The sequence below is a fragment of the Anabas testudineus genome, chromosome 16 (genome assembly GCF_900324465.2).
Source record: "Anabas testudineus chromosome 16, fAnaTes1.2, whole genome shotgun sequence".
Lineage (NCBI taxonomy): Eukaryota > Metazoa > Chordata > Actinopteri > Anabantiformes > Anabantidae > Anabas > Anabas testudineus.
In genome coordinates, this window is record NC_046625.1 from 5053152 (window position 1) to 5076787 (window position 23636).

At 38.8% G+C, this 23636-nt stretch overlaps 2 protein-coding genes across 10 annotated transcripts in view; both read left to right on the forward strand.

Annotated features, from left to right (window-relative positions):
• The first annotated feature begins 552 nt into the window (after nt 1-552).
• On the forward strand, nt 553-3829 carry rbm8a (RNA binding motif protein 8A). The gene is made up of 6 exons (XM_026369792.1): nt 553-665; nt 1245-1304; nt 1399-1476; nt 1853-1989; nt 2900-3036; nt 3342-3829. Exons 1-6 carry the CDS (start codon nt 599-601, stop codon nt 3388-3390), a joined length of 528 nt encoding a protein of 175 aa, XP_026225577.1. The 5' UTR covers nt 553-598; the 3' UTR covers nt 3391-3829.
• A 364-nt stretch (nt 3830-4193) lies between these two features.
• Nucleotides 4194-23636, forward strand: part of otud7b (OTU deubiquitinase 7B) — a 29276-nt gene continuing 9833 nt past the window's right edge. For 2 of the 9 annotated variants that reach the window (XM_026371897.1, XM_026371901.1), the window contains exons 1-6: nt 4194-4392; nt 20946-21186; nt 21769-21951; nt 22186-22416; nt 22605-22706; nt 23140-23267. In XM_026371897.1, the coding sequence (XP_026227682.1) occupies nt 21102-21186; nt 21769-21951; nt 22186-22416; nt 22605-22706; nt 23140-23267 (729 nt within the window). In that variant the 5' untranslated portion in view covers nt 4194-4392; nt 20946-21101. Of the gene's footprint in view, nt 4393-7338; nt 7379-12776; nt 12877-17594; nt 17616-20945; nt 21187-21768; nt 21952-22185; nt 22417-22604; nt 22707-23139; nt 23268-23636 lie in introns of those variants that run through there. The other 7 variants (XM_026371903.1, XM_026371902.1, XM_026371904.1 and 4 more) reach the window with 5 other exon arrangements.

Below are 23636 nucleotides of genomic sequence, written 5' to 3' on the forward strand. Positions count from 1 at the left end.
AGAGGAGAGAGGACGCAGCCTTGAGGGGATCCAGTGCTGATGGTCCGGGAGTCCGAGACATGCTTCCCCAGCCTCACGAACTGCCGTCTGTCTGTCAGGAAGTCTGTAATCCACCTGCACAGTGAGTCCGGCACGTTCAGCTGAGAGAACTTGTCTTGGAGCAGAGATGGAAGCTCTGAAGCCTCACCAGTTGATTTCCAAGTTTGTAAAATTCACTTAACTTAAATGCTCCACATCCACCTTACACTGTAAGGCTATTACTAGTTAAAGAAAAAATGTTTTACAGCTGATTTGTGGAAGCGGTCAGTGTAATTGCTGTCTGTGTTGTTCTGGTAGAATAAATTGAATAATTTTAAAAAGGTTTTGAAATTTATGTCAGTCTGCAATAAAAGGAATGATCTTAACACACAGCTAAAAACAATGCAGAATAAAAACAAAACATAAAGCTTTCCTATGAAACTTAAAGGCTTTCTATCAGTTTATACACCCATTGATGATTTCGTAGACCCACTTTTACCCAAACTGGCAACATCCGCCGCTCCGTGTGTTCTTGTTGCGTACGCACGTTGCGCAGGTCAGTTGCGTACACACAGACATCATGGCGGACGTTTTGGATCTTCATGAAGCGGGAGGCGAGGACTTTCCTATGGATGAGGATGGTGATGGTAATACAAACATTTATACATGTTAGCTGTAGATTCCCCGTAGCACAGGAGTTCGGGCAGTGTGAAAAAATTTCGCTCTACGTGAAATGTGAGTAGGTTAAAATGCGACAAACTCAGAGTGCGTGGTACCAGGCCGGAGCGGTGCTAACAAGCTAATGCTAAGCGAACAACGCAGGGGTGTTTGAATCAAATGGTGTTCTTCACTAGTTAAGCTAGATCGCGTTTTTAAGTTATTTTTACGTGTTTTGTAAAGCTTAAAGCTTAAAGGTTAAAAAAAGCCAAGTTAGCTGGTTAACAGTTGCACTTGGCGTGCTATCAGTCGCCGCTAGCACGTTAATGTATTGTAATTCCTCAACAGCTGGGTTAGCTAGCTAGTGAGATTTTAGTCATCAACAAAACTAACGTCACAAAGAACTCAAATGTTAATGTTACATCTAGACAATCTACTCTGTCCATCAACAGCCGTACGAAACAGAATAAAAGTGGACAAACGTATGAGAGCTTAAATTTGAAACCTGTGGAGATGAAGTAGATAAGTTACAGTACGATGAAGTTGTGACTTTATCTTTCTTTTCACAGAAAGCATCCATAAGCTAAAAGAGAAGGCCAAGAAGAGGAAAGGACGTGGCTTTGGGTCAGGTAAGCTGTGAAACCGCTTTCACTGGGGCTTCTTAATACAATTTTGCAGACTAGTCATCGATGTTTAATATCACCTGTGTATTGCTGTGTACAGAAGAAGGAGCCAGGTCCAGAATCAAAGAGGACTATGATACTGTGGAGCAGGATGGGGACGAGCCAGGACCTCAGAGATGTAAGTGATGCTGTTCAAATATAATCGTAAGGTAATAGAATAAATGAATGAGATGCCAAGGTCTAACCTAACATGTCTTTCCTGCACTGTTAGAATATTTTGTATCTTGTCTGTTCTATGACTTTATTTACCCAGTAACACGTAGCAACACTAATACATAAAATCTGTCTCAAATAATTCCCATTCATAGGCCATGTCTTTACCAGTTTAGACAAAAAAACCCGTTTAATTTATTTTACTCGCAAATGTGTTCAAAAAAAGCACTGATATACAGTATGTGACTATATAGGAAATAATATTAGGAATATGTACCTATTTTGTACCTGTACCTGTTTTCTGGTCCCTAATGTATTTCCTTGTCTTTATCTTTTTGCAGCTGTGGAGGGCTGGATCCTTTTTGTGACAGGTGTACATGAAGAGGCCACAGAGGAAGACATCCATGACAAGTTTTCAGAGTTTGGAGAAATTAAGAACCTGCATCTTAACCTTGATCGCAGAACAGGCTATCTCAAGGTGAGGTAGCAACTGTTTGACAGCACAGCTAAATTGTTTGACCCTTTACATTTGACAATAGACAAAGAATGCCAAGTTAGGCATTATGTTGACTCAACCTTAAAACTGAATAACTGGCTTAGTTTTATATTATTTCCTAATTGAGTTTAGAGCAACATTATATGCCATCAAATAATATAACTTACATGTTTCACGTTTGTTCATGCCTGATTGAAGGAGGTATTCATTGTATAAAACAACTCGGGATCCTAACTTAATGTATTTGATACAGGTCTTTGCTTTATCAACTCAAATATTAACATATTAAACTATTCTTATCACAGTTCTAATGTGGAAATTGTTAGAGAAATCACATTCTTTGTATTTTAACTGTCTTCTTTTGTAGCCCATGTTGAAACTGGAAGGGGGGGGGGATTATAATTATCACATTTGCAAATATTGATAGTATTCAGAATGTATGTTTTTTTTTCCCTCATTCATGTCATGTGGAAACGTGCAGGAGAAGACCAGGTTTTCTGATCCTCAATGTACACTGCGTTCACTTTGTAAACCACAAGGTGGCAGCATTGTTACAGTTATGGAATAAGGATGTTGCACCCATGAAACTCCATCAACACAGTTCTTTCAATAGAGCTTAGAGAATGTTTATTTTCATCACTGCCTATTTGAAGATTGACGTCACATAGTAAAAGTCATACATTTTATTATCTCTTCAGTCCTTTTGAAGGAATGTTAAGACTTTCAGCCTAATGAAGATGATTAGCTTGGATTGATCTTTAGCTGTGGTATCGGTTTGTTTTGTTTTTTTTCTTGATTGGTTGTTTGAAATCAAAATAAATTTTTCATTATGAAATTCCACAACTGCCATAAATGTGCAAAGCTCACATGATGTCCTAATAACTGTCACTAGGGGTATGCACTGGTGGAGTATGAAACGTACAAAGAGGCCCAAGCAGCCATGGAAGGACTGAACGGTCAAGACTTGATGGGCCAACCTATCAGTGTCGACTGGGGATTTGTCAGAGGGCCCCCCAAGAACAAGAGAAGGTGAGGACAGTGTACAGTATGTTTGACTCTAATGGCACTGTCAACATTTTACATTATGCACTTTATTAAACTGCAGTGCCTCAAGAATAGGATGTTGTATACTCATCTTGGTAGAATTTTGTTGTGCTATTGTAATTTTTATTTATTTTGTTACCTAGTATATGCTCTAATGTTAATACAGCTGAGCCATATAGATGACAGTTATCTAGATGGTATCTAAATAATCTATGTTGTATTAGAACACTACAGTTAATATCATTTCATAAACTGTGATTTAACTTAGAATTTCATGTGTTTTGTTGCAGGGCTGGTGGACGGAGACGCAGCAGAAGTCCAGACAGGAGGCGGCGCTGAGTTGTCTGTGGCCAGAGGGGGTGTCTGTCAGTTTGACAGGCAGTTTAAAATCCTCTCATCTGCTCATAAGACGTTAATGTCTGAATTTTTGTACAATACTTTTCAGTTACAGTTGTATGGCATCTAGTTTTGCAATTTTTCAAATATTGACACAAGAAATTGTTCTCTTTAGGGTATGATTAACAAAAGAGTAAATTTCCCTAGCAGCATTTGCCGTTTATTATAAATTGGTAATGTACAGTGCAACAGAAGGATATCCATTTGGCTCTGACAGTGAAACTTTGTTTGTACTCTCAACACCAACTTGTTGGTTGTATGTTTATGGTGTTCATGCTTCCTTCAAAAAACTGTTTCAGTTTGCTCAATGTAACATGCATTTTATTGTGCTGGACTGTGTTTGTTTTATAACTTGGAGAAAATTAAACGTTTTAAAAAGGCATTTGTGTGCCCTATTGTGCGTTTTATTTAGCTCTGCCAGTGACGTAGGGCTTACATCATCCCAGATGACCTCACCCAGGCGATGGTGACATCCCAGCTATTTTGTCAACTCCAAAGCACCTGTCACTCCGGGTCCGGTGCCACAGTCATAGGCTGCTCGGACAGAACCTCTGGCCCTTTATTCTTCTGCAGCCAATTGGCAGATGAGCGTTTTGCACTCTGTCGTTCTCATTTGGTGTTTACTCTATTGGGCAGCATCGGTCAAAGTCTACAAGAATGACCGTTGGTTGCTCGCAGTGTCAGTCAAACAGAGTCACGTCTCCCATTGGCTGGCTATTCAGTTGGGGGTGGGCTCAACGCGTTGGTTGACGATGTTGTTGTAAGTGGTGGAGAAATTACTTTGTCGGTGGTGGTCCGGTTTGGGATTTTATGTTTCGTTCCATCCATGAAGATGCTAAAAAGTTAAGAATTGTTGCTCCTGGGAACATATGTGTTATTTAAAGGTTACTACTCCTTGGAAAACTAAATAGGACGATGAAAACAACGTCTATCAGGCCATCCAAGGTAAGCAGTAAAGGGATACTCTAGCTACTAGCGTTAACGTTGGCTAACGCTAGCTGCTGATTAGCCAAGCTTGTGGTAGCCGCTTGCTAGCCAAACGTGACGGTTCTGTATACTTACTGAAAAATAAACAAAACATTTCTTTATTGCCCACGTGGCAGTTTTTCAAAGTCACGATTACATGGCCTATTAGGTGAAGATAAAGTGCATCGTCTGTGTGTAAACTGTGCACAAACCCCATGCGTTTCAACGACTCTAATACGTTTATGTAAGCATGCGTATTGTTCGTTGATATTTGGTTTCAAAGAATAGTCGTAGCCATAATATTACTGCCTCACAGTCAACATTTAGGACAAGCCATCATCAGTAGCGCTGAGCTGCATCTATTTGCCGTGGAGAACAGGTTGCGAACATTAATGGTTGCTGAACATGAATTAGCTCCATAAGCCATCTATAGTTGTTCTATGTAAAGATTACACCTCAAAGTTGTTCTCAATTGGAGATTGGTTCTCAATTATGTTTTTGCATTTGATTAACTTGTAATTTGACTTGGCTTCTAAGAGCTGACAGTCACGATCTGGATTATCAGAGTGTAATGTACTATTTACTTGAGTAACAGTCCACTCACTACCTTGGATTTTCCAACTTGCAATCTAAAGGACTTATTTCATTATGCTACCACTAAGTGACTAACGTGATCTAGTGAGTGAACTGTCCTAGTCATTTCTTCCCAAACCTTGCTGCTAGATACGTGTGACTCCTGCCTAAGCTTGCTGGTCCAGTGGGTTCAGGGCTCAGTGCTCATTTTGAAATTGGGACTGGGGTTATATGCCTCATTCCCAACCTTACCACGATGAGGGAGGGTTGCCTTACACATTGCCTTGAATTATTCAGGTCTTGTAATTGTGGGCTCTTTTGTATGCTGGGACACCAGGACAAACGAGTCATCATGAAAAGTAGGACAGAGATAAAACGCTCTTTATTGCATTTGGCCTGCAGAGGCTGTTTATGTTGCTAAAAAGCAACAGGACACATACAGAGCAGTACATTGGAACCTCACCTTAGATGTTTGATGGAATTTCAAAAAATCTATGGAGTGGAAAAAAGAAACGCATCCAGCCTTCCCACCTGTACTCTTTCCATCCAATGGCCATGCAGAGTGATACTTGAAATGTTGGACTGCTTGATAAGTTGCAAATAAGACTGTAGTTCAGTCGCACTGTTTGGAAAGTTAGAACAAACTGCTAGTTTATTGCTGCAAAGTATGGGCCTTCTGATATTTCAATCACTAAAACCAGTAACCAACAATGTGTTTATGTGCTGGGTAAGTTACCAGCCAGTTCTGGCTGTGGCTAGAAGATCAAAAAGAGTGTGTGAGGTTGCACTGTCAGGCTTCATTATGCAAGTCCTCATGAGTTCAAGGAACATATTGATGCATACAGCTGCACAGACAGCACCTCCGGCAAGTATTTTAAGTAGAGTGTAGCATACTTCCCTTGCAAACAGGCAGTCTAAAAGAAAAATTTCATTAGACGAAATGGCTTGTGAATGTTTGTTACTTAACATAGCTATATGTCATATTGTTAATATCTTTAACACAGCAGTTTTTGTGCACGGTGGCTGTTTTGACTGTATTGGTGAATATAGTGTTTCACAAAGTAACCATGCTGGTTCAGAGGGTATAAAAATTTAAATTCATCTGTTGCTGGACCCAAACAGCTGCTCACTGAGTGTGTATACGTGTGTGCGTCAGGGATCCAGTGTCAGTTTTAGAGCCAAGCCCATTCTGCCATGGAGGCATTCCCATAGGAAATCTAAAACACGGTCAGATTAATAAGTAAGTAGTTGAGTCTTTCTTCAGGTTAGTGGGGCAAACACATAACTTCTGTGTCAAGTGTACATGTTCCACTCAATTTTGCATTGGATTTGGTCAGCCTAGAATATGTAGTAAGGTAGGAGCTAAGTCTAGCATCTGCTTCTTTTTTGCAGCATTCTATGTCTTCAACATGAAGTAAATGACAAAATGGCACATCATAGAACCTACATCCATATAGTCATGTGTTCTTATCCTTAAACAGCACTGTTTGAAAAGACGTAAACAGATAGACAGAGAAAACTACCTTTATCCCTAGACTGCCACAATGAGATAGGGATCAATAGGTGACTTGTCTCTGAGAGGCCTCTGTGTCCAGACAGCAACTCATAAAACTCTTTCGGAGCCTCACCCTCCTCAACATGGCTGGTTGCCTACCAGTCTTGTGACACAACATCCAGCCAGCGCCCAGGGCTGTTTGTGTCAGGGTGGAGAGACCTAAACTATGACATCTACCTGGGTGTCAGCAGCTGCTTGAGTTTGAAAGTCATGTTGCTGAACAATTAATCATTTTAAAATCACTTTTAAGATTTTCCGGGACACAACTTTCAAACCACAAGGCTGTGATTAAATGGTTTTTTAAATAATACAGCGTCTAAATAATCCGAAAATCATCCCGGCACACTTCACATACAGACACACTGCCCAGGCTTTGATACCTGTGAGTGAAAGTGGATGAAGAAAGTTCAAGAAATTGGTTAACATCCTGAAAATGGCCTCAGTTGAAATAAGCCCTGAGGTCAGTAACCAACAGTATGTTGGTTGTCTTGACCTATTTTGTTTTATATAAAGACGCAAACCCACATTGAGCTTAATGCACCTTGCTTAGGTAGCAATCCTGTGTGGCAGCATCACAGATATTCTCCAGCATTTAAAAAAGCATCACCAGGTCATGTTGACAATTTAGTGATTAAAAATGCATGTTCTGGTGCAGTGGTTTCCAAACTAAATTCCCCCTGCCCTTCGTGTTTTCCAGCTATCCCTGTCCTACCCACTGCTCATTACTTCAATCAGATGTGTTCAGTCAATCAAAATCTGGAAGATATCAATTCACTTTGTCTTTCTTTACTTCATAGTATCCTCCAGCTTCTACGTGACTGAACACACCTGATCCAGGTAATCAGTGGGTAGGGCACAGATAGCTGGAAAACAAGCAAGGCACTGGGGCTTGATAACTGGGTTTGGGAACAACTGTTGTGGTGCAATCCCAACCTCCAGTGGATCAGCCTAGGTACCATAAGAGCACTCCATACATCAGATCAAAACAATCAGTTTCTATATAATAATAATAGTGTAATATCTAATAGTGTCCATTCTCAAAATTTGCACAAGTGTTCTGAAGAGCATTGCTCTCGGTTTCAGAGACAGGCTAGCCAGTCAGATGACTGCTTGCATCTTGCCTGTAGTATGTTTATTTTAGCCTTTCATACACCAACTAACTTCTTTGTTAGTTGTTTGCAGACAAGAAACAATGCTTATTAAATTGCAATATTCCTCAAAAAATTGCAATTACATTATTTTTTCCGTTCTATTCTGCATTACTGTGGATAATGGCTCTTCACAGAGCTACTGACATATTTAGATAAAACACACAGTTACTATTCATCTGCAGTAACTGCAATATAGGGTGGAACAATTATATGGAAAAAGATACAGCCTTACGGTACAAGCCAAGCAGCTATAATCCATACAGCATGACATGTCACTCCCACAAGAGAAGCTGTGGTAATGAGAGCTTGCTGTATCAGTTACTTTATGCTGTTAACCTTTTCCTCCCCTACATCCAGTACAGGGTGGGGAGTTACTAATGATTATACATTTGACACATTTTGTTATACAGCTAAAATAACATCATTACTTCATACTTTTTAAAAATACATTTCCATATCAAACATGGCTGCAAATGGAGGTCATATTATGTATATGCATTGTAACAGGTGAAGAGTGCAACTCTTAACTTTGTGGACAAAAGTGTAGTTTGTAGTTTACTGTGGAGACAGAAGACATCAGTCCCTACCGCCCTGCCCTGTTGATCCAGGGAGTAATCCCACACACAGCCCTGATGAGGAGCCTGTCACCCAGGATGACATCACACAGGGAGTGACGTGAAGTCACCCTGCTGTGTACAGGGCCTGGCCCGCAGCACGTGGGCATTCGCATGAGCATTAGTGCTGCCCGCCTGCAGAGGCTGGTGCTTGATTAGCCACTGGCTTTAGCTGTAGCTGGGCTTGGTTGGCTTCACATTCAGGATGAGTTAGCATGAGTTGCTCTTGGACATTTGAATAAGGCCTGTCTTACAACATGGTAGCTGCGAGTCATACATCCACTATGATTCCAGTATTATATACTTTCTGCAGCTAATGTCTCCCTATTGCAGCATTTTGTTTTGCATGAGTGGAACAAATGCACTGAATCGTACTTAAGATTATGTTAGTGTCTGAGAAATGTCTTATATTCCTCAAGGCTTGATATCCAAATCAAAGCAGTAGTCATCTCTAAATGTGAATTATGTAATATTAGGCATAATCTGTGTAGGCAAAGCAAAAATTAGATTTTGAGCAGTTTGACAGTTTTGCAGCTTTAGGTCTTAAGTATCTTTTAAAAAAACTTTTTATACTACATTTTGAGTCAGTATGGACTGCAAGACATTAAAAAATACCAAGATTGATTTATTTTTTGAATGTTATTTTATTTATTTTTCTTTGCTTAGTATGCTGCCTCTTGTGCTTTGCTTTTAAATGCTTCACTTTTTGGGGCAGATATTCTGTATTGCACAACAACTGCATGAAACAACTTTCCAAAGTGAAATTGAAATCCTGCTTTGGAAACTTGCAGTCTGTTACCCCGCACTGCAAATCACTGTGTAGATGCTTTAAACCAAAGTGCCTAGTTTTACTCTAACAGTGTATATGTTGATGTGTGGGCCTAGTGTGAGTCCTGTAGACGTAGCACTACTTTTCTTAAACATATTTGTATTATTTTAGTCATCATACGTTAATTATAAAGTGCCTTTATAATTTGAAACTCATGGTTGAATTTCCTTACCTTTAGCTGATAAATAGGCAGTGTTCAGATGGATGCAGAGGCTTGTGTTTCTGCACAAAGCCTAAAAATCAATAAGGAGGCTGTCAGGGGTGAAAGAGGACTTCTCACCCACAGAGTCTGGAGTTTAGGTTGGCAGCTTTCTGCAATACTGAAACCAACGCATAATGTTAAAAATTAATCAATTCATCCATCTGCCTCTGTGCTGTTGTCCTTCAGACGCAGAGCAACACTGAATGCTTCACAGCAGTTACTGTTGACGTCCTGTTTTGGGTTTCTTTTTGTGCACATCTCTGAAACAGAAATGCATTGATGGCAGATTGGCTTGCACATTCCTCACTCACTTTGAGGATTAAATAACCTCATTACATTTTCTGCTGTTTCAGGTGTCCACCACACTGACAATATGCACAATGTAATGTGGTCTCTGTGTGGAATGTGGGAATGCCACTTATGGTCCCCTAAAGCCCTCTCCACAGCAGTCTGCTTCATGTGGCTCTTAATTAACGATTTCTTGACTGGTGATTACTGGGTCTGACTGCAGTGACCTGTCCCGGTTTTAACAGACTGCCTAATAAACCTTCTCAATAGACAAAGAGAAAAGCAAAAAAGTGTGGACGATGTGGAGAGCTCTGCTCATTTAACTCATATCTAGCCACAATATGTATTTTGTGTTTTGCTAGAATAATGGACCATTTAGAAAAATGTTATGTTTTTAAGAAATGTTGTGACTATTTTGGGTAAATTTTTAAATGGTATCATTCCTTCGTTTTAGTTATCTTTAGCTGAATCATAGAGAGACCAGAAATCACCAGCTGCTCTCAGATGAGACATATCCTGTTAAAAGGGAAACTGTGTGGGTAGGCCTATTCATTTTTTAAACAAAAAGTTGTTGTAATCACCCTCCATGAGAAGAAGTAGACCTCTGGTCATTGTATAAAGTTTCACCCTAACAATTAAATTCTGAGCAAGCTTGTTGTCCACTAAAATGTGTGTTTCATGTTGTGCACCACTTTAGGGAACAGCGATTGAAGTGAATTCAGAAATGTCTGCTACATGCACTGCTTCACGATGACATCAGCTCTCAGACACTTTGATAAACAGTTGTGCTCAGAAGCTAATACTGCACATTTCAGTTCACTGAACTTGGCTGTTATTACTTTGCTCCAGTGAATATCAGCAAGACTCCACATTAGGCTGAAGGAAACCACTATAAAACTCTCTAATGCCTTCCACGGACTAGGAGATGTTTTGTCTGAAGTCATGTCCCCTTTCCTGAACCAAATGTAGACTTGCCACCTAAATATTTTGCACACTGGAGGATGCGTTTGTCATTTCAAACCTGTTTTGTGCCCATCGTCTGCATAATATGTTGTTAACTTAACAATGAGAGGCTTGGCTCAGTCTGTAAGAACGTTACGGTTTCAAAAATACCATTGTCTTGTTCATGAAAATTAGGGCTACATGGCTGGTTGTCAAGTTGTATGAGAACAGGAGATGTCAGTGATGCAGTGGCAAGAAAAAGTATGTGAACCTTTTGAACATTTGGGGTTTTGTGCATTAATTTGTCATAAAACACGATCTGATCTTCATCTAACTCAAGAATATTAACAAATACTTAAGCTTCATCAATTCTCTCTTAAATCTCCTTTTAGTCTGGCATGGCTCACATAAGCGTATTGTTCTTGTGTGGAGCAAACTCAAAAAGTTTAAGTTATTTTTGTCAGTCAAAGTAGCTCAAGTCCACACCTCCAAACTAATTTGCTTAACAAGACTCTAGGTATGCTAGTACCTGACTCAAGTTCGTCTTTGTGACATACTTTTTCTACTAGCATTAAGAGGTTTCTATAGTTGTTCTCAATGAAGACATGAAAGATCTGAATATTTTTTCTTATGAGGAATTAATGCAGAAAGCCACAAAATTCCAAAAGGGTCTTGTAGCTGCTTTCAGACAAACAAGGCAAATGTCTGAATCATACAGGCTGGAGATTACTTGGTCTTTATCTCTGGAAGCCCTAGTGCAAAGTCAGGGTAATGTGGGAATGTGATCTCTGCTATGTCATGCCTCCTGTATGCTCTATACAGACACATCCCCAGCCCCTGCTGACAACAGGCAGAGCCTCTCTGTGAAGATGCATCAGACTTGCACATTATCTCGCTGTAAGCTACATGAGGTAAAATGTCTGGACCTGATTCCCCCGGCATTGTCTGGAGTTAATATGTGAAAATGGTTTATGGCTGCCTTCAGTTAGTGTTTATTATGTGTTCACCAGGGCATTTTGTCCCTGACAGTGTTTAAATATTGGTTGTCGACTGTTTTTGAACTCTGCACAGCGCAGACTTTCTATGTTTAAACTGTGATTATGACTTGATTATTTTTAGACTGTCTGAAACAGGAGGTTGCTCTAATTCTGGCAACTCAAAGATTAGGTGGTGATTCTCTGTGTACATTGGTACTGCAGTTGTCTTTATCAGTTGTTACTGCTCTGGTGCAAGGATAGATACTCGGTAAGCAGTTCTGTGTCTTATTGGGACTGAGGGACAATATGCTTATGGACAATACTAATGATTTATCTAATAATAATAATAAAATAGACAGTAGTTAAGGGAAAAGGTTCAATGTTGCTGCATCTTTTATACACTCCAGACAATAAAACTGTAGTTAAATAGACTATCAGTAGATCATCTGTAAGTATTGCCTTAAGCTCTCATGGAGAAAAAAAGGCTGGATGCTGAGTTCACATGGATCAGGTTCGGATGATTCTGAGCCAGCAAGCAGGATAGGGAGGCCGTGAGAGGGGAGTTAGACTTGGCAAATTTTTGTGTGATGACTGGACAGCTTTTTCACTAGACCAGCTCCAGTGGCATGGCGTCTGAGAGGGCAGGCATGGTGTGGAATCTCTGACATCAGCTGGTGTTGTCTTATCTATTATACACACAAGACGCCCACAGCTGGTGGTCAGGCTTTCATCTAGGCTGGAATGTGCGTGCCACTTGTTTCACACCACTAAGATGTTTTCTGTTACAGTAAGAATAAGTCACTTACTTAAGGAATGTTCCCATATATTTAAAAATTTCACTTGTTTTTAAGTACATGTACATAGCTTGACACTTGGTGTACCAAGCCAAGCAGTAAAAGACAATTAGTGTCCATATTTGGGAATTTAAAAAAAACCTGTCCATGCTGTAGCTGGATAAGCATCATTTGCTCCAAGATAAAAGCTTCCTTAGATTCATATGAAGAAGTATTTTGAGATAATGGGATGTGAAAAGGTTCACCAGTTCATATAATTCACATGTCAACAACAGCTGTGTGGATGTACTACTGCAGTTCAATGGCCTGAATTGATTTTGTTCCAATTACTAGATTTTTAGTTTTCTTTTCTTTTGGGGAAATGGTCATACTCTAATTTACTGTATAGATTTCTGAAGTGTAAATCAATAGTAACTAAAAACATCCCCCCTTCCTCAGTAATGGTCAACGAGATAAGCTCAATGGGAGACTAAGTGAGGCGGCAGAACAGGAAGTTATGACCAGCAGCGACAAGCTAAGAGAATGCCCTTGCTGTAAGGTGAGTCAGTGGTCTTTATGATGAACAGATTGGTTAAAAGTCTTTTGTAAATGGATTTAACAAGGAAGAGCAGTGACTTGCTTAGCTATGCAAAACCTCTCTCTGCAGAAGCGTTGCATTAGCCTAAGGGGGTATTTATAATGCAATGCTTATCATATGCTTTGGCATTAAAGCAAGCCTATGGAAAGTAATGCCTCTGCTATTCATATGATGTATCCAGTTGCCCTTCAAGATAACTGATGTTGCAGAAAATTATAAAATTGGCTGAGTTATACTCTTTCTATTCACCAGCAGAGACATTTTTCTGTGCTGTACTGTGCATAAATATTACCAAGTTAATCAAATTTAATTTATATAGCCCTGTATCACAAATCACTAATTTGCCTTGCAGGGCCTTACAAAATCAAAGGAGGACTTTTACTTTTTTAGAGTTGTTTACGGTTTATACCAAGAAGGGCTGAAGCAACTCATCTTTCTCTCTTTTCAGTGCCAATGCAGCAATACTTTTACATCTCTGTTCATCTTAGAGAAACTTTGGAAGGACTGGGTATAGGGCTTCCTCCACCCCTATAGCCAGGCAGCGATCAGCCTCCTTCCCAGCTGTAGCTCTCTTGTTATGTAATGAGCTAGTGTTGGCTGAGTGGGTTTAGTCAGTAACCAGATTACAGCACTCCACAGATAAAGACGGCTGAAGGACAGTCATCTCACCACACCTTTGTTTTTCTTCTGGTTTCCTTGAGTAGTAAGGTGTTTAAATGTTCAGCCTTACTTCTGAAGCATTTTAAAAACAATCCTTTGACTTGCCAAAAAGTTAATTACCAAGGAAGCATTTGTCCTTTCACATGTTTTTACGCCTGTATCAGCGGAGTAAAGACAATAAGCAACGCCTATCATAGGCATTTAAAGCACTTACTTTGGACAACTCTGACAACATAAGGCTGACTGAGGCCTAGGCACATCAGCCATGTGGAGATGTACAGTATGTCTCCAAATTCTCTCAGAGAATAGGCCAATATGGATATTTGAGACCGATATTGCCATTAGTGTTTATTTAAAATTCATATTTTTATAAGAATTCCTTACATTTCTTTTTCAAAGAATTGTGACCAACATTCAGACTAGGGCTGCATGATGTGTAAAGTATCTGCTTTATGGTTAAGTCATGACCACTGTTATTTTAAGTATGAAAAAGGAACACAGATGACAGCCTTGAGTCACTATACTGCAAAAAAACTGTGATGTGAATACAACTATCTGCTATCTTATAGCAGATGTAGCAATCACATCTACAAATACGATGTACTGAAAAGCAAGCTGATCTGAGCTCTGTCTGAATGAACTGTATGTGGATTTCACATTCCACAGTAGTTAACCAACAGTTTTTAGGTATCAACAGCAGGTATCCCCAGCCCGAGGAGCTCAGAATAGAAGATGTTTGCTTAAATAGTACTGAAATGATTAGATGATAATGAAAATGGCTTAGTCAGTTACTTTTCTGTCCATCTAAAAATTGATTAAACCATTAGTTTTTACTGATTCACTTGTCTGTGCTCTTTGGTAAACAATGTAATGAAAAATTACTATTTAAATATAGTTTGGCTTTTTTGTACTGCTGGCTGGACTGGAGCTGTTGATGCTCATTGCTGTGTCCAAAGGCTAGAAGGATTGGTTTGGTGTGGATGGAGCACTGAGGTCCCATTTATCACTCTTGCTACAGCTGCCATCAGCCATCTTGCCTTCCTGAGTTTGCTTACTTTATGCCCTTTGTCTCATTACTCATATAGTTTTGTGAGGCTAAGAGGGTGTGTTACATTCACTGAGAACAGAGGAAAGGTTTATGTGATTGAACTAAAATAGAAGTGACACATTTATAGATGTGGACATTCATCTGGTCCTGACCATTACACAGAAACTAAACTGAGTTGTCCCAAATTTGCTTAGGTCTCACCACAGACTGTCCAGATAATAAAGTATATCTAGGTCATTGTTAAATATCTATTCAGAGGTAAGCATACGTCACTTGTTCTTTGACCCAGCTCCTTTCTCTCTTAATTATAAAGCAGTGCTCATGTTTCACATGACAGTTGTATCCTCTCTGAGCCAAACATGAAGCAGTGAATCTTCCATTATAGACAGGTTAAAGTCCACAACCCTGTTTCTCTCCTTCGTAGAGACCTTTAAAGGCATGTGGAGAGTCAGGTTTTGTGAAAGCTTGTGATCCAAATATAAATAAACAAGATTATCCAAAGTCAACACACAAGGGTAATACCTACTTTCATTTCCTAATTGATTGAGTCTTTATTGCACTAAATAATTTCTTGAAATTTGCCATTTTTGTTGGCAAATAAAGTCACATCATAAATCTTTAAATTAGCAAATGTGTATGCTGCTGTAGTATTTGTTCACAACTGGTTAACACTGCTCTTCTTCAGTAGTAAGAAGGTACATTTTGCTTTGTTCTTATAATTTAGGTCATTCAGTACAGAATGACCTTGCATGAGCAGCTAACCTATGCAGTGAAGCATGACAAAGCATTTTGAGCAGTATCACCTTTTGCACGTACTACGCTTAAGGCATAGTCTTTCTCACATTATTAAATTACTTTGTGTTAAATATTTTTGTCCTCTTTTGTGTTTGTGTTTGCTAATTCATCAGACCAGCTTGATAACCCATTGGAAAAACACAGGTAGATCATGTCTGGACTTTATTACAACAAAAACAATGACAACAACAGACATTTCTTCCAGATGCTTTCATGCAAGGAAAACATTTAAGAATAAGTATTATATAACTAAGACAGTATTTAAAAGAATTGAACATGAAATGAAAACAAAAAGTATTAATTTAAAGATAGTATTAGAGGAGTAATGGCAGCTGTGGGAGATTTGTCTTTGTGCTTATTTCTTTGGCCTTTTATGGAGCTTGAATACCAGTTTAAAGTTAGTGATTCAGATGTCTGGAACCAGCCAGACTAGTGTTTTATTACAGATCATACTTAAAATTGGTTGGTGTTGTAGCTTTTGGTTATGTAGTTGTTTCACCATTTTGCCTGTGTCCCTTTTTCCTGTATTGACTCATCAGCTTCATCATATTATTTCTGTCTGGTTAACTATAACATGTAGTCTAGCATCATTTTTTCTGTCATGTTGGAAAATTGGGCTTGTTGAACACCAACAGATAAGACTACAATAAATAGCCCCTCTCTTCCTGTTATTGTCAGTATGGACAGGAGCGTAACCTCATCCAGTTCAGCTGCTCATTGGTCAGAAGAAGGCAGTGACTGTATTGAGCTCTTTTTCCACATGTGGATGTAAGAAACATCATAAACATGGGTGCATATATTCCATAAGAAGAGTATAAAAATATTTTGTTCATAAATAATCTAACGGCTAGCAAAACAAACTTGTGTCCCCAGTCCCAGCAGTGAATGGACCCTCTCAGCCCACCAAGGGCTCACACAGTGGGCTATGGTGACCTCGCTGTCTTCCTCAATGATCCAGGCCACTCTCCCAGCCCTCAGCTCAGCACCCACGTGTTATCAGTAGCTCCCGTTACGTAATCCCTCCTGCCAGACAAAAGCTCAGCCATCACAGACACAAATCACTGACTGCCCTGTGTTGGCTCCAGTGCTGTTAATGTTAGCCAGTAATCCACACAGGGTCTTTCTTGTGGAGAATATTTGATTCCTGGCTGCCAAGTTGAACATTTTGACCACTAAACAAAAACATACTTAGAGGGTATTAATTTTCATTTATTATGTGTTTGTATCAGCTTTACTAATATTTCCAAGCACACTTGTGATGTGTGTGATCTCTAGCTGTTGCCATCAGTGCTATAAAGAAATCTGAAAATCTGACTTTTTCATCAATATATGCAATTGATATTGCATTTTATGAAGTCTTTAAAGTTTATTGTAGCTATATTGTTTGATGCCCTAATTGGTTTTCCTGTGTCAGTTACTTTATGTACGTTTGTTTATGTTTGTTATGCTATGTTTAGGGCTGATCAATTTACGAGGCTATCCACTGAAAAATAATTATGAATTTATTTCAGAATATATTATTTGTTCTAGCAATTTTATAAAAAAAAAATCACTGTAAACTAATTATTCTTGGTTAGTTGGACTGGAGCAAAATGAGACATATGATGAAGACATCACGAATAATCATGAATCATCATAAAATAATTTAAAATAATTGTTAATTGCAGGCTTAATTAGATTGCAAGTTTTATAATGTAGGGAGTAACCATAATGAAGACAGGCAGCCACTTCCTTAATATCACTTGACTCATGTAGACTAATCAGATTTTTTGAAGATGATCTCAAATCAAATAATTTAAATATGACATGTCATTTTGTGATGTTATGGTGTAACATCTGAGGTCTTGTGGGACTGGCATTTTCTTAATAAGTGGTTTTGATGGAGAGCCATGTGACATTACATCAGATTCATCAGAGTGGGCTCACAGGAATGGCCGATGTTACAGGCCCACAGTGACAACAGCCAGCCTTTTGTTGGTCTGGGTCGGTACATTCTGTCCACAGCTCTTCACTTTTATCGCCCTTTCCACTGTTTTTTTTTTTTCCCCCGGCTGTCGGTGCCTTGTTTGGCAGTTGATATGCCAGTCATTTGTACATAGTGGGCCAACAACAGGCTTTGTTAATCAAACCATTGGATTACATTTATGGGATGCTGTGAAGTAAACCAACAAGTGGCTTTACAACAGAGTCAATCAAGGTAGGGTTGTGGGTGCTACTGTTTATTTTACTTCAGAACTTCACACTTCTGTTTGTTGATATTGCTTTTGACTTATTCATCGGGGTAGGAAAACATTTAGTCTGTAGTATTCTGGGCTTACTTTCTTATGGAAGCAACATATACAGTGTTTGATGTGTGTCATACCTAGAGTCATTCATGTTAAACTCATGGTTTGATGTCCAGAGTCTCAGAGTGGTTTTTCTTTTTTGGATAGAGTTTCCTTACATAATTACTAAAAAGGTTACAGCTTTACTTCTGCTCTCTGTGTTTGTCTCGTTGATTCTCTTGTTAAATGTTTTTATGTCAGTAACATCAAATTAAATAACCAGTTTGAATTTTAAACATCACCTTGTCCACCAAAGCCGGGCAGCATGCTGTCTGCATTCAGTCATTGAATAAAGGTCAAAAAGTTCACATGAGACACATAGACCCTTTCAGATCACCCTCATGTGTGACAATAATTCTGCCTTTAAAAAACCCTCTGGTTTGTCTGGCAAAAGATATGGTCGGTTATTCTGGTAAAGAAAATTGACCTTTGTTCTGATTTTGACCAGCAGCTTGAGCGACTTGAGTGACAAAAGAGTAGTGCCATCTAACATTTGTATGCATGACTGTACTCTCACAGTTTGCTGATTTGTGAATTAGCAGATCTTGAACCCTGCCGCAGGAAAACTGTTCAATAGCTTTTATAGATTGATATTATAACCCCTAAACTCACGTCGTCACTGTCTGAAAACGAAATAATTTAACTTATCTGGCTAACTATGTGTGGAGGTAGTGCAGGGTCAGGGTCTGTAATCCAGTCTTGTGTTGCTAAGTCATATGGATATGGATGGTATTTATAGTTATTAGTTTGTCCAAATGTGTTCCCACACGTTATGATGTAACTTTACATTTTCTATAGCAAAAAACATGTATAATTTTCCAGAGCTCAGCTCACTGTCTTTAAATGTCTTGCTTAATATATATATATATATATATATATATATATATATATATATATATATATATATATATATATATATATATATATATATATATATATATGTATATGTATATGTATATGTATATATATATATATATATATATATATATATATATATATATATATATATATATATATATATATATATACACACACACAGTATTGTTCACTATTATGTACAAACAATGCACAAAGAGGAGAACAACAAGGATGCTGTTTAAATGATGTAAAATCCAGCCTTAGAGAAATGTAAGCTGTTGTGTTGCATTTCTTTTTTGAGAGGTGGAGAGTGATAACAAACTGCATTTCCTGAACTGGTTCATGTTACATCTTCTAGCTGGTACTTATAGCAACATATTCACTTGTGTTGTGTGTTGTCTTTTTTTTTTTTTTTTTTTTTTTTTTGCAGTATGGTCAGAGCACTGTTTAACACGTCTCTGTGTCACTCTTAATGTGTCATATCCTGTTTTCATACCCTGTGGTTTCAGATGATTAACTGGCCTCAGTTGCTTAAGTGTTTAATCTTTTAGTTGGTGTGATCAGTAGACCTGAATATAACCAAATGGACTAACTGCAAGAATGTTTAGAGACCCTGCAGGGTAGGCTGCTGAATTCCTGTCTTTGCAGCAAACCCTCTAGAAATACTCTGCTGGCTGAGAAAGGCTTTTAATAATGATGGAGAAACTGGGGGAGGTAGGGAGAGCGTGGAGTGAGTGAACGATTGAGAGGTGTAAGAAGCGTATACTCGTGACTCATTAGGCACAGTGGAAAAGAGTTCACTGAGTCAGGGATGAGGCAGGAACACTGGGTGGGAATAGATGACTGTAGGTAGATTTAAAAAAAATAAATAAATAAAAAAAAGTCATTCAATACTGAGTTTCTACATTGTCATGTAGATGATGGAATTTGTATTTAAAATACCTATACAACATTATGACTACATGTAGAATACTGTATTTATCATTTTTAGCATATCATTATTTATTATTTTCTTGATTAACTGTTTTGTCTATACATCTATTTAAAAATGCAGTACCATGTGTTCTCGTCTACAAAACTAATACTAGTGATTATTAATGATGATTTGCAATGTCAACAAATGTTGATAAATAGCATGCGCGGTAACTTTGACGTGTCTTTAGTGTTGCAGCCCTTGGATGAAAGTTAATTCTTAGTGTGTATGTGTATCATTTACCAGAAGTTTGAAATTGTAAATACTGTATTATTCTTTCCCAGGCACCACAGTGTTACTGCTTGGAAAGATGGAAAAAGAACACATATATCTAAGTTTGGTTCAAAGGACAGCTGAAAGACCATATGTGCAGAAGATCAGAATATTTCCTGCTAAAATAAAGCCTTTTAGCTTTAGCCTGGTCCCCAAAGTGCATCATTTTAGCCAGGGCTACTTCTATTCATGCCTTTTGTCTGGCTGTGTATTGATTGCCTTTTTACATCCTTTGTGTCAGTGGTCCATTGAGCTGACTTTTTCTTTTTTTTTCAGCCTTGATAATGTTTCTGTATTGATTTCACTGCCCAACTGATATGGATGCTTTGGATCTATTATTGAAATGTAAAGAGTAAAATTGTCTCACTGATTACAGAAGGGCCTTTTGGAAAGTATAGTTTCCCAAAATTATGCCACTCAAACAAATGTGCCTTAAAAACGAACACGATACTGAGTGGGATTTGCCTCCCTACCCCATTTCAAATATAATGTTTTTTTCCTTGTACTTTAATTTAGATATGTATAATAATTCCAGATTTTCCATTATTATTATTATTATTATTATTATTATTATTATTATTATTATTATTATTATATAGGCAGATTCGAGTTAACTTTATATTGTTTATTTGCTGAACACTTCTCACAAATGATCTCTTGCATATGGTTTTAGTGTTTTATGGTTCCTGCTCAGACCTTTATAATCTGTTTTTTAGGTAGAGTTCTTGTCTGTGTACATATTCGACAGGTCGTAAATGAAGGCCAGGACTTGTGACAGAAGCACAGGATGAAATGACGTCTTGTCATTTGACTGTTACAGGGTTTCACTGTAAATTTGAGCAATGACTTTTGTGAAACCTCCTCTCTTTATTGTGCCACAGCTGTTGTCGTGGGTGGGACAAGTAACTAGAGAGGTGTCACGTTCAAAAGCAACCAGGCCAGACCTTCATTTGAAACGAGGTTAAGCAGGGTGCCTCTCACTGTTGTAAACATTAAAGCTTTAACACTGCTTTTATCTTTTGTAAGCTGTTACTAATCTTTCTGGAAAATATTTAACTTCTGGTGACTTTAAATTAGTTTCTATCTTTTGTCTTCTCAGGTGTGACTGGAAGAGAAGTTCAAGGTAGCGGGTTGGTCCCTGTTACCCCTTCCCCTGCTGTTCTGTCAGGGAGAACAGAGTCAGTGTCTTTGTTTTGTTTTATTTTGTTTTGTTTCTGCCTGGACACAGCCCACCAACTTGTGAATTCATGATCACATGACTGTGGATATGGACGCAGTCCTGTCCGACTTTGTCCGTTCCACTGGAGCTGAACCAGGATTGGCCAGAGATCTGCTAGAGGGTGAGTTCTGTATTATACTATTCTATGGGTCTCAGAGAGAAAACATCTGGAAAAGTAAATATTTTAAATTTCTTAGTCACTGTTATGCTTGTAGAATGATACAAAGTGTCCCAGTCACAAAGTGTATAAATCCTTTCTATCCTTTAATTTAATCTTTGTTAGTTCCAGCCCTTATATGTGTGAGCCAAGAAAAAGGGGGCTGGGACAGGTGACATTATAAACAACAAATTGACTGCCGTCTCAGTCAGTGTCTCTGAGTTGTTGTTGTTAATTAGGATACATTATCAGAAGGAAGTTATAGCTGGAGTCAGCAGAGCCTCTGTTGCCTAGCAGCATCACAGGTTGCATGTAAGAATATGGGTTAAAAATGTAATGCAATACATTAAACAACATCAAGCCAGAAACCTGAGATGTGCTTCATATTCTGGTATTTACCAAAGCTTAGGAATGTGCCAGTGGCCTTTACATAAGATTAGACAGTGTATCATTGCATCTGCTTGTTGTGAATATTTATTTGCCTCACATACAAACTGGACCCATTGGCTCTGACAGATGTTATTCATATTCCTCTCCTCTCTCTAGGCAAGAACTGGGATTTCACTGCTGCACTCAGTGACTTTGAGCAGCTGCGACAGGTGCATGCTGGGAATCTCACATATTCGTTCACAGAGGAGAGGACATACCTACCCCCTGAAAAGGAGATGGCCAGGGTAGGACGGCCTATACTCCACCGCCAAGATGAGGTGGTGCAAGGTGAGGCCACTGGCAAGTAAAATGTTTGTTATATAACATAAATGGACTGATGGATGTACTAGCAGTTTATGGTGCTGGACTCAGTCAGTAAAGTTAAATGGTGTCACATACTAACTACTGAAAGCAGACACTACAGACAGACAATAACAGTACTTAGGAACTTCGTCCTGAATGTCTCCTGAGTTTGCTAGCTGACTAAAATGAATTACCTTTAAAACAATATATATTTTATCCACTGTCTTTTAGCAGCCGCAGAGAAGCGCCTGTCGAGGGGTATTTCTCACGCCAGCTCAACCATTGTATCCTTGGCTCGCTCTCATGTCTCAAGCACAGGAGGTAGCAGCAGTGAGCCCCTCCTAGATACGCCCCTGTGCACTTTCCAACTACCAGACCTCACTGTGTACCGTGATGACTTCCGTGGCTTCATTGAGAGGGATCTTATTGAGCAGTCAATGATGGTGGCCTTGGAGCATGCTGGTGAGAAAAACTGATACCAGCCCACATAATTTGGGAATTAAATTCGAAGACTTGTCCCACTAGGAAAAAAGTAAATGACAAAATTAGTGGTGGTTGAATTCCATTTAGCTGCAGCTAAAGGGTCCTTACATGGTGCATGTTCTCTCCATGCCAAACAACTGAGTTTATTTTTTCTTATTTTCCTGCAGGACGTCTGAACTGGTGGACAAAAGTAGTTTCTAACTGTCAGAGTCTGCTGCCTCTGGCAACAAGTGGAGATGGAAATTGCCTGTTACACGCAGCTTCACTTGGTGAGTATCAAAGACCTTTCAAACGAGATCCCAGTATCATTTAGACCAATGCTTCATTAGCATTCATTATGAAAGCTCCATTGTTAGCTTGAGCTTTAATTGTGTTTTATTATCCTGCAGTGTACATTCACCTAGCTTTTGTGGCCCTCTTAGGAACCCTAGTGCAGAAAATTAATAATGTACCATAACTAATGTGCAGGCATTGTTCCAGGCCTTGTAGTGCATCTACTGGATAGCAGATGTAAGACTAATATACATGTTCATACTACCTGCTCTCTTTTAACAATGTCATTCAATGGCTTATAGTGAATTTAAATATAAAAAATATAAAGAAAGACTGACTGCTTTTTATTATTTTATCATTTTCAAGTGCTGTTGTACACAAAATGTTGTTTATGGGTATTCATTGTCCCAAATGTGTTTTCTATTGCAGGAATGTGGGGCTTTCACGACCGTGACTTGATGCTACGCAAGTCCCTGTATGCACTGATGGATCACGGGTTGGAGAGGGAGGCACTGAAGCGCAGGTGGAGGTGGCAGCAGACCCAGCAGAACAAAGAGGTGCGTTATGCAGGCTGCAAATTTCTCTAGGTCATCTTTGTAACTCTCTGATAAATGTTTGAGTCCAAAGCCAAACCACAGAGATGTTTGTGAGCTTTTGATGCCTGTTTGATGTCTTTGTTAATATGTAGGATTCTTGCTAATAATTAAATATACAGGAAGAGTGAACAAGTAAAGGCCTTTATATGGTTCATGTGCCAGATAGTGCATGTCAACCCACAGTCACTTGTTTACTATACAACACTGGAGATGTCAAATGCACAGAGGTCCCTAATGCTTATTAGGTTTCTGTCTTATATGCAATTGTAGCTCCTTCAAAAATAGCGTAAACAAGAAACAACACAAGAAAAGTAAGACAAGGCTGAGCTC

What these genes read in the sequence shown, in the direction of transcription:
- rbm8a (XM_026369792.1), top strand. Translation starts at nt 599, where the DNA reads ATGGCGGACGTTTTGGATCTTCATGAAGCGGGAGGCGAGGACTTTCCT. An exon ending in GCAGAACAGGCTATCTCAAG is followed by an intron (nt 1,990 to 2,899) that starts GTGAGGTAGCAA and finishes AACTGTCACTAG; the next exon opens with GGGTATGCACTGGTGGAGTA. An exon ending in CCCCCCAAGAACAAGAGAAG is followed by an intron (nt 3,037 to 3,341) that starts GTGAGGACAGTG and finishes GTTTTGTTGCAG; the next exon opens with GGCTGGTGGACGGAGACGCA.